The following is an 11,181-nucleotide window of genomic DNA, read 5'->3' as shown; positions in this document are numbered from 1 at the left end:
TGGCACTTTGCTTTCTGCTGATAAGGTTCCAGGTAGAGTGTGGGGGATTAGAAAAATGGGATACACTTGTGTGAAGACACTTGGGAGACTCTTACATGATTTCAAAACATCTCAATAAGATTGTTTATGAAGAAGGCACTTAAAAATAGGTCTCTCTAGTCCAGAAAAAGAAGACTGAGACACCACTGTCACAAATCTCCATGTATTTTTAGAAAAGGGGGCAATGGTCACTTGGTTCTGTCAGCTATCAAAGGATAAGTGATCAACTTGAATTATCAAAAAGATGAGATCTGGCAAACTTATTTTTAGGTTGGAGAACATGGAGCAGGACACCTGGACATTTCTGTTGCTGAGCTTAAGAAAACACACCTACATTAGATATACCTAGAACAGACTAGTTTAAGGTCCTGTTACAAGAGAAAGGTGGGATTGGTGAATTACTTGTGTCTGGTCTAGCCTTTTTCTTTGTTAAATACAGAAGCAGAATTAAAATGTTTTGCCACTTTTTGTAGATTCAAGTAATTGTAAAATCATTTATTACAAAATGAAGAGTGTTTTTGGAGCAGTAGGAAGGAGAAAGGGAAGTTCACAGAATCATAGAGTGTGTTAGCTTGGAAAGGACCTTTAAAGGCCATCTAGTCCAACCCTCCTGCAGTATGCGGGGACATCTTCACTAGATCAGGTTGCTCAGAGCTTCATTACACCTACCTTAAATGCCTCCAGGGATGGGGTCTCCATCATGTCTCTGGGCAACCCATTCCAGTCTCACCACCCTCACAGTGAGGAACTTGTCCTAATGTTCCCACCTAAACCTACCCTGCTCTAGCTTAAAACCACTACACGCCCTTACAAACAGTCCTTCCCCAGCTGTCCTGTAGGTCCCTCCAGGTACTGGAAAGTTCAGTGTCAATGCAGTGATTGTCAGGGTTCTGACTGGGAATCATGCCAACGTCTATTTTTGCCTAAATTGTATTCCTGATGAGTTAAACTACCTATGTGGATAAATTAGATACGTGTAGCTTTACCCCTGTATTGATCAGGGCACAGGCAGGTTGTATTTTCAAGGTCACATTTTTCTTGCAGTTTTAGCTATTTGCAAAGTGACCTACTGAAAATAAATACCTATTGAATTACAGAAAGGGGAGAGAGTAGTATTTCATGAAGAGCAGAGTGGATAGGTTAACTTTAGAAAGATGAAGCATCTGCTAACAGTCTAGGTAATTCAGCTCTCTTAAAAAAAGCACAAGGTTGAAAGCTTGTTTTCCAGGCTTTACATCTGAGACTTTCAGAACGTTCAGGAAGTTTGGCGCCTTGTTTTAGTGTGAAGTGTTTTCTGTTATGTTCATCAATGAAACTTCCTGCACATTCTTTTTTACAATGACCTTTATATGTATTCCAATTCATTTTGAATTAATGATGGATTAATGAGTAGAACTTTGCGGGGGGGGGGGGGGGGGGGCTAACTCCACAGAAGCACTTATGATGTTCCACTTGCAGAGAAAAAGGGGTAAAGCTCTCCAAGGAAAACATGCTGGAGGGTTGCTACAGAACAGGAAGCTTTTGTCAACTGTGTATGATGCTGCTCTTGAGACTTTTAATATAAAGAGGAGAGTGGTGAACAGCACTTGCAGATAAGGTGAAAAAACAGACTGGGTAACTTCAATATGCAGTTTTCACTGAAAAACCTGTTTTGTAGGAAGCCAATGACAGGTTGGTATTTGTTTTATTTAGTATTTTACAAAATTTGCCTGCACCCATTTAGTAGATATCAATCAATAAAATGTAAATACCTTATTTCTAAGAGCAAAATCTTTAATGGACCGTTCTGTAGATGTATTTAACAGCTGTAAATATTTAAGGCAACAAAAATTCTATTACATTGAGAAGACTATTTCAATTTGCTTTACTCATCCCCTTAAAATGTTCACTGTACATATGAAAGTCTTTATGTTTTAAACTATTTCTCCCCCTGTGTACAGGTACCAGCTGCACCGTGGTTTCTCAGTACCAATTAAGCTATTGCTTTTATCTCACTCAGAAAAAAAAACCCATTAAATAAAATAGTATCTGTTATGCTCTCTATATTAAATAAATTGCATACTCTTTTGCAGTGACTGATTAGTGCCTAACAATACTGTGGTATTCAGTATTTTTGGTTGGTTTATGGTTTGTGGTTTTGGGGCTTTTTAGCATAGCATACCTAGAATTAGGTATATTCATTAGGTGGGTCTGTTTTCTTAAAAAAGAAAGAGAAATCAATGTTGTGTTAATATTCTCACAACTTGTGCTTTCACTTCTGTATCAGGGTGATGCAACAAAGATACCAGTTTCTGAGCAAATGCAGTAGAGTCCTTGCAGAGCATAAAGAAAATTGAATCTTCTCTGTATCGGTCCTGAATCATGGCGCCATCTCCACTGTCCATGTTCTTTTTCAAGTTTGCTGCAAATGCCAGGGCTCTAACCAGAATATCTCTGTTGACATAGTTGTCAAAAAGTAACAGCAGTGATGGCATCTAGGATGAAATAATCCACACTTAATCACCTGCAGTAAGTACATGTAACTAAATCTAACTTAAAAAAAAAAAACAGGAAAAGAAAGATCTGCACCTAAACCATCAAAATCAGAAGCCATATGAAATACCAGAACTCCCTACACTGTGAAACCATGCCAGAAACTTGCACAGCATGCACATTTCCTCTTTAGAAAAGACTGGCTTGTGCATCACAGGCTAATAAATGCTTTGTACTTCCAGTCTCCAAAACACTGCTTGGTGGGAAATTCTCATTTGGGACAGAATGGGCTGCTTTACTTCTCAAAACACTGCTTCTGCCCTCTGCAGTGATTGGAACGTTTTTCATGGTAGCACAACTGATAAATGAGAAAAGGGCACACTTTTAACAGAGAACTTAATATTTGCTACCCTAATCTTGTTTTAATAATAAAAAGCTGGTAGGAGCTAGACTAGCTTTGCTAGTGGCAGCTAAAAAAGAAAAGCCACCTCATGTTTTAAGAAACTGACTTTGGAGAGGAGGACACAGCACTATTCCAGTCCCTGACTCTGTGTTGGTGTGAGGAGAGGTTGTAACCAAAATAAACCTGTATGCCAGGCCAGCAGTGGCAAGTGTCTGATCAGGTTCTCCACAAAGTCATAAGTCAATGCACAAGGAAAGTTCACTTTAGCGCTTGGAGCTGCAGTCTTATGGCTGCATTTGAGAAAGGGGTGGGGGTTTCTGCAGAATTTGGTCTCCTTCAGTACAGAGTGTTAGTTACAGAAACAGCTGTTGTGAAGGATCATGCAGTACTGGTGGTATTTCATGTTTGTACCTGGTCTCCAACCTATGCACTGTCTGGAAATGTGGTTTTGGGGTTGTTTTTGAAACTTGCCAAGGTACACTGAATGTTATACACCAAAGTTCATGGCACTGTCCCTTTGTGGGATGGGAAGGTGAGAGCAGGCTTCTGCATGTCCCTGATTATTTGCAATGGTACACAGGAATGGTATGCACTTCAAGTCTAGCCACTAATTTTAACTGGGTACTTCATGAAATTTTACTCTGAAGTTGTTTATCTACTTCTAATACATTACAATTCTTCTAATGCTTGCACATATCTACACACTGCACACAAATGCTAAATATAATGAAATGGCAAGAACCTCACTTGAGCTCTAAGAAGATGTCCTGTCATGGCTGGGTTTGCAGATAAGTTCACAAGTACTTTCAAAACTTGAATCTGAAATGAGGAACATAGAGGTTTGTTGCAAGCTCCAAAGCAGGAAGTACAGCAGTAATGGGCATCAGTAATGTCAGAGGTGACTTGGAGAAGAAAAGGTAGAACATCTCAAGCTGTGCACTTCAGTCTTTGGCATAGGAAAAAACAGCTTATGGAGTCACTAGAACATACGTACTAACAATAGGTATTTTAGAAGGAGATTCAGTTTCCCTTAAACGTCAAAGTAATGCAAGATATATAAAAGCCAGCAAACCATGGAATATTTTAAAATAGGCAGAGGGGATCAGAAGCATATACAAATACACCTTTGTATTTTCCAGGACATTGTAACACTAATCTTTTAATTAAAACATCAGGAAAAGGCCAAATGCTACTTATTGTAAAATAAGTCTGCTAAGTTTAGTGTAAATTTGTGTTTTGGAAAACTAGTTTTGATCTGAGTACACTGATATTGATGGTATTGTGACATCGTGAATAAAAGCTGAACTTGGTCCCCATCTGAAGCTTTTCTTTTCTTTCAGCATACAATAACTGACAAATAAGCAGTTTCCCACTGCAGTCACTAGGGTTGAGGAGATATAATAAACATAAGGGAAAAGAAATCTGTAACTTGGGTTATCGCTGTTTGGCATGTTTCCCTGGAGGGATTCATGCATCAGCGAAGCCTTTCTCATGCAGATCCTCCTTGCTCCATGATGCAGTAGCAATGTTTAGCAATGTTTAGTGAGCAGAAGAGAATTCTGGGGTTGCTATAGCAAAGGCACAGGACAATAGCAGTGCATACAGCACTAGTGTGCTACAGCTCTAGCCCATCAGTTCCACTATCAAGATTGTCTTCGTCCCCTCCTCCTGAATTTACAGAGAAAGTAATATAGATCCCTATTTTACAGATTTTAGGTGCTATCTGATTTTCTAAGCACAATCTAAATCATTTTACAAAAGGAGACAAGTGAAGTGGCTTCATAAATGGTTTGTAAGAACGCACTACCCAGTACCTGTGTCCTTTCAGTTCCTTCTGAGAGCAGGTGAAGAAAGTGTGGAATTGAATTTATCATCTTATGGTGGTAGTCACTGGTCACAGACATATTTGTCAACAATCTGAGTCCAGCTAGCTGCAGATCAGAGTTCAGGGGAGCTGATTCAACATTCCTACAAACTTGCATAATATATACCTGGGGAAAAAAGGGAGGGAGATAAAACTTGAAGATGTTTTTTTATACAAGGAGATTTTCTATTCCCAAATAGCATCAGTGGCCTAGTCACAGTAGTGTAAATACCTCCTGAACACTGGTGGCTGAACGCATCACTTGATCAAAACCCTTGGAAACAAGTACTTTTTCTTTTGAACGTGTTCAAACACTCTACTGGCATGACACAAGCAGACCTTACAGAGTCATGCTCAGCTTCTTGAATTGCTCTAAAAACCCAAATTGCTTTGACTCCATCACAGAAGTGGCACATTTGCTTTAAGGAGTTATCTTAAAAAGAATCAGAGCAATCACTGTTGTCTTAAACATTGAGAAGAAGCTAAGGACAAGTCTTGGAATGAAATCCTTTCTTCTCACCGTGTGGCGCACTCCACTGGAGTACCCCTCAGGAACAGTGATAACAACTGACATTAACAACTACTTTTGACAAAATTCTCTTCTGGATGACAGTATATGATGAATCTTGGAGTCCTCTAAGAAATAATTACTTTGCATTTACCAATGGAGTTGTTTTCTACCTATATGCCTTTAGAAATACTTACTGTTGGCAACCAGTACTTTAAAAAGTTGCTCAGAACTCAAGATGCTCCAAACTACCATAATCAAACTGCCTTTTTATTGAGCTAATGAAAAAAAACAATGAAAAAAACTTGAAATCAGCTCATTCCCTGGCCACTTCTTATCTATTGATTATTCTGATAACATCAAAAGTGGATGATTTCTTGATGGTTGATCTTTTCCCATCCATATCATCTTCTACAGTTACCAGTGGGGACTTGTTATCATTGTTACACAAAATTCTTTCCACCCTGAACACTGGTCTCATACAAACCCAGGGGATCAGTTACTGTTTCCTTCTCCCTTGCCTAAGGAGTCACACTAAGTTCAGTTTGTGATCTGTCCTATTAAATAGCCACTGTCGATGTTCTAGACATGTTTGGGAACCATCATATCTCACATAATTTTACTACAAACTTAGCAGCACAAGCTCTGTTTAACAGCATTTGGTGAAAACTGAGCACAAACTGCCCAGTTTCCTAGCTGTCTTTAAAAAAGTGTCAGTGATGCAATGCAGTCTTACGTTATCCTTTTGGCCTTGGGATGCACAGATCATCCAGATCCACTAACTTGTAGGATTCTGGCATCCTGGCTTGTATTTAATGAATATGCCGAAAGCCCTGCACTATCTTCTCTGTCTCAATTTGATTTTTCCCTTTAGGAAACTTACCTCTATCTCCTTCTGATTTTTAATATTCATACTCAAATTATTCAGAGCATTTAGTGCTTTTTCTTTAACTTGGGGACCGCAATCGGAGAGCATCCCTCCAATAACAGAAAGGCCATCCAAATTTCGGATTATATCCTGAAATATAAACCAGATATTTAACAAGCTTATTAAAATTTTAAGTTAAATGCTGAAGGCTTTCCTCAAAGTTTCCATTTTAACACAAATGTAATGTGTGAATGAAGACTTCCAGAACAGACTATTCTGTTTAAAGAGTGTCAGTCGATACTGTTTATTGCTCCACTGAAATTAAGACTGGTCCTGCTCAGGGCCAAAGTATTATTTGACATGGTTTGACAATGGCACCACACCTTTACTTTTAAAATCTGGCCTGCAAAGCATGCTTAAAGCATTTTTATAAAGACTCAAAGGTAATTATTGCATAATGAGTTTATAGAATAGCTGAGCCAGGTCACGGGACCTAAAAGCCCTGACTGAACAGAACAGAATTTCAAGATGCAGTTTTATATTACTAAGGGTAGACGTTTCCAAACTGTATCTTTCTTTTCCATTATACTTGATTTAAAAAAAAATAAAAAATAATCTTTCTCACTTAGACTTTAACCATCACAAAAAAACCCCATATGCTGTTTTCATGACAATGAGAAAATAGGCCAATGGGCCCTGGGATTCAGTTACATTCTATTCTGAAGAGATCTCTATCAAGAAAACTGTTTTGAGAAGCCCGAACAGACAGCTGTCAGAAGTACCATACAAAAAGGAAAACAACAAAAGGGAAAAAAGAGTGGGACCCTGGAGGTTAAACCTTTACAAAGGCATGAAAATCTGCATCCTGCTCAAAGTTTTTCTGCATCGTATTTCTAATCGATTCAAAGAGATCTGAATAGTTGGAAAGATGCTAAGATGTAAATGGTGTACAACTTCATAAAGATAAAAAGATTGACTTATTTCAGTGAATTTCAGATCTGAAAGCATTTAACCGGGCTCCAATTCAACCCTTTCATTAACATTCCATAACTATAAACAACAGCACTTTGAAAATTCAGAACTCTGTACAGACTTTAAGTTGTACAAGTATCAAGCTTAGATAAATTTTCAGAAATTGGTAAATTATATTATTTTATCTAGCAGAAATTAGGACATAAAGATAAAATGGATTTTACAACCCAGGCTACTGTGGCTCTCAGTCCTGTGCCACTCTTCAGAACAGCACCTCTCCATACTGCCTGGTATTGAAACACTGTTGTTTTCAAACAGAACAATACTTACTTGATTTACAGAGAAGGCAGCACTGTTGCTGAGAGTGATTAAAGCTTGCTCTTGAATTAATGGATCATCTGTGGCCTGGAGCAAATGAATAAGTTTCTGTAGAGCATCTGCATCCATGGTATGGGTTGACACTGGAGGACTGTTGTCTGTAAGTATTTAAAAATTAAATACTTGATACTGAGTTTGAGACATTTCACTTAGTTACCACTTAACATTTTTTACAAAGCTGAGGTTTAGCTCTCAGTTGTATGATGCTTTGTTCTAAAAAACTGTACCCCACAGTCAAATCAAGGCAACATGACTGTGTTTTGTAACAGCCAGACTTCCCTCCTTTTTCCCTGAACCCTCTGCCTGCCTCTTTTCAAAGCTGAAAAATAAAAGGAACACATAATAAAAGCTTAGGGGACATTACTATTTGGTTAACCAAAAGCAAACCTCCCCCTCAAAATTATCAAGAATATTCATCAAACGTGATGGGATTTTTTTCCTACTGTTGCCCAAAATAGAACGTGGAAGTCTGTCCAGACACTGTTTCTGACTTGGAGACTACAGCATCCAGAAATGATGGTAATGAAGTTTTGCTAGCACCCCAAGGCCCTTTGACAAAAGTAATAGCCACAACGCTAAGAATGGCATCATTTGGCCACCTAAGGAAGACTCTTTCTAAGTCGAAATGATGTTACAGAGTACCTGGCCTTCACAAAAGGGTAACACAAATGCCACTGAAGACCATTTTCCGGAGGCAGAGCTGTTTAGCTACCTGAACAGCCTGAAGACCCGATCTGTGACTATGGGACTAGTCATAAATGACTCCAGATGACCTCCTGGAAGCTAACCAGTCCTTTATAATTCCACTTATTTGCTGCTGTCATCTCATTGGGCAAACATCATAGTGTTCTGGGGGGGGGGGGAGGTGTGCAAGTCAAGCTTATGACAGTCCAAAAGCTAGTTTGAAAAATAAAAGTGTTACTTATCCTCGTGTCATCCTTATGTAACACCTTGCTTGGCTTTGAATTTTAAGGGGAACACAAATTAGTAACAGAACAGAAAATCAGCCCATTAGGTAAATATGCCGATTGGACACGCTTTAGGCTACTTTAAAAAAAAAGCTTTTTTAAAAGCCAAAGCCGCCAGAGAGCTCTAGAGAGCCCGCGCAAAGCCTCGCATGGCCGACAAGCAGCACAGCGGTACCCCTCAAGCCGGCAGCGGCTGTCCCCGAGGCCTGGAGTCCCCCTCCAGAGGCTCGGGCACAGAACAGGCCTCCGCCCCTCTCCCCCGCGCCTCTGCGGGGCCTCCTCCGCCTTCACCGGCACGACTGAGGCCCGGCCGCGGCCGCTCCCTCCCGCCCGCCCTGCGCCTCACCTGACGGCGGGCCCCGGCCGGTCCGGGGCGCAGTTCGCCGCCCGCGCCGGCCGCCCGCCACCAGCCGCCAGAGGCAGTAGCAAGCGCCCGCCCCGAGCACGATCGCCACCGCTCTCACCGCCACCCCCCGCGGCTCCCCCATTTCGCCGGCCGCCGCCCGCGGAAGCCACCGCCCCATCCGGCGCGGCTCAGCTGCAGGTCCCCGTCCCTCCTGCAGCCGGGTCCTGGGGCCCGACCCGGCCCTGCCGAGAGATTTCCCGGGGCACTGACCCGGCAGCGCTGTGTGACCGCCGGGCTCCGCAGCCAGGAGCCACGTGTACCTGCAACCCCCATCCCCACCACTGCTCCCTGGGCTCGTTGGCTTTAAATAGTAACGCAAGGCCCTGGTTTCCCACCTGCCGCTAACCTGCTGCCCTTTCGGACACCCAGGGCCAGGCGCGCGGTGGGCACCGGTGCCAGCAGGAAACACCGGTGGCACTTCCCTCGGCTGAAAGCCGGAGCAATGGCGGGGAAATGCCGGTAGTGCAGGGCTGCAGGGGCTCTCCGGGACTACTCAGACCAGTTACTCGGTAGATACTCCTCTCTCTGCCTCTTACTACGCCAAAGCCTTGCTACCACGCCTCTTGCCCCACGTGAGCGGGGAGCAGGCTGCCCCGTCCCAGCCGGCCGCAGGTGCCGCCGGAGGGCGGCAGCGGGAACCGCGGGGCAACTCCAGGCCGCGGGCCCGTTGCTGCGCGACCGCCGCCGCAACTGGGCCCAGCGCCGTCATGGCGTCCCTGAGGACGGCGAGCGCCGAGTTTACTTCAGCCGCGGCCTCCCTGGCGCCTACGAAGTGGCGGCGGCTGACCCATCGTCCTCCCGCTCTACTGGCAGCAGCAGGAAAGAGCTCCCGCCGTTCCCCCGGCACCGCCGCCCGCCCTCTGCGCAGGCGCCGCGTGGCGTGCGGGAAGGGGCGTCCCGAGCTCCGGCAGCCCCCGAGAGGAGCCTGTCGCCCGGAGGGGTGCGGGAGGCAGCTTCTCACCCGGCTGTCGTCCTCGCTAGTCGGCAGCCTGGTCCCTGCTGGAGTCGGTGGGACCACAAACTCCTGCGGTAGCATCCGCGGGAAGGAGGCGACAAGCGGCCCCCTTACCCCTCAGCAGTGAACTGCGTTGGCACCTTCCCTAGGCTTGCTTAAGTCTTTTATTGAGTTACAGAAGTGCTTCTAGATTTCAGCTGGGAGCTTTGACACGTGCGGTGCCTGGATGTTTAACTTCCGAGCGCTGCAGGTACTGTCGGCCTGTCAAAGGTCAGATGTGGGGAGCCACATTTAGATGCTGGTGGGTTATTTATTGGCCCAGCAGTAAATACACTGCCATGAAATGTTAGAGAATAAAACTGCTTGTCACGTTGTGAATGACTGGGGGGGGAACAGCACTGGGGGGGTTGCCTTTAGGATTCTCACCTGGTTCTCTCTGTGCATTTAGTTTCCTGCCTGTTTGTCACAGCCACCTCTGCCTGTTTCAGAATCTGCAGCAGCTGTTTTTCAGTTTCCTTGAAACAAAGAAAGGCAGAGTACACGTAAATACATGTTTAAGAGACATCCTGATGCTTCTAAGCTACCAAAAATAGACCCCGTTAGCAAGCAGCTATTACGGCCAGGATTTCCATGGAAACATTAATAAAGAAATCTTGAGCCAATTAGAGTAATTGTAGAGCAGCACTGCCACGCAGACCAAGTGCCTCTCCTGAGAGCTTGTCTCTTGATCATTCTGCTTTGTATTAAGCACAAAACCAAAAGATAGGCCTGCATGAGGTGTACTCCTTGAGTCAGCACTTAAAAAAACAGCTCGAATTTGCATTTCCAAGCAAAATTTGTAAAGATCTTTATATCAACTGTGGCATTGACTTAATAAACTAAAACTGACCCATTTAAAAATTAGCCTGTGTAAGATCTTGTATTTTTTCCTTATTTCTTAAAGCTTAGTGCTTGCTTATATCAAGCCATATTTCTTACTTCGTTTTTTTAATGTTTTAATTTCTTTATGAAGCTACAGTATGCATGGTGTGAAGATAAATGAGATGATAATGGACTCTATATTAAGGAATATCAAAGCTAAACCAAGGCCTATGAACATTTATATTCTCAAAATTAAGGATATAAGGTTCTAAAATGGCCATTTGCTTGAGTCTTTTTATGATTAGGTTGTGGTTTGGATGTGGTCCAAACACAACTGGAGTCCAAATAATCGAGTCCAAATAATTTGGGATTCCCTGCTGTGTCTGAGTCTTTCATTCCTGTCTGATTCCTCTCTTTTAGTTCTCATCCAGATTTACTTTTAAACAGTACCCATAAAATGTCAGGCAAACTGTAATCATGCAAAAAC

The 11,181-nt window shown here is 43.0% G+C and overlaps 1 protein-coding gene across 1 annotated transcript; it reads right to left on the bottom strand.

Moving 5' to 3' along the window:
* Nucleotides 1-1,707: 1,707 nt before the first annotated feature.
* On the bottom strand, nucleotides 1,708-8,960 carry ARMC10 (armadillo repeat containing 10; the record flags this gene model as incomplete). Its single annotated transcript, XM_084279057.1, has 6 exons — nucleotides 1,708-2,513; nucleotides 3,662-3,733; nucleotides 4,729-4,905; nucleotides 6,170-6,304; nucleotides 7,457-7,602; nucleotides 8,819-8,960. The coding sequence occupies 6 exons, from the start codon at nucleotides 8,958-8,960 to the stop codon at nucleotides 2,256-2,258; spliced, it is 930 nt and encodes a 309-aa protein (XP_084135183.1). The 3' UTR covers nucleotides 1,708-2,255.
* Nucleotides 8,961-11,181: the final 2,221 nt, after the last annotated feature.

Source organism: Gallinula chloropus (genome assembly GCF_964237585.1).
Source record: "Gallinula chloropus genome assembly, chromosome: 1".
Taxonomy (NCBI): Eukaryota; Metazoa; Chordata; class Aves; order Gruiformes; family Rallidae; genus Gallinula; species Gallinula chloropus.
The sequence above is the reverse complement of the archived record's forward strand: the minus strand, read 5'-3'. Positions and strand labels throughout refer to the sequence as shown.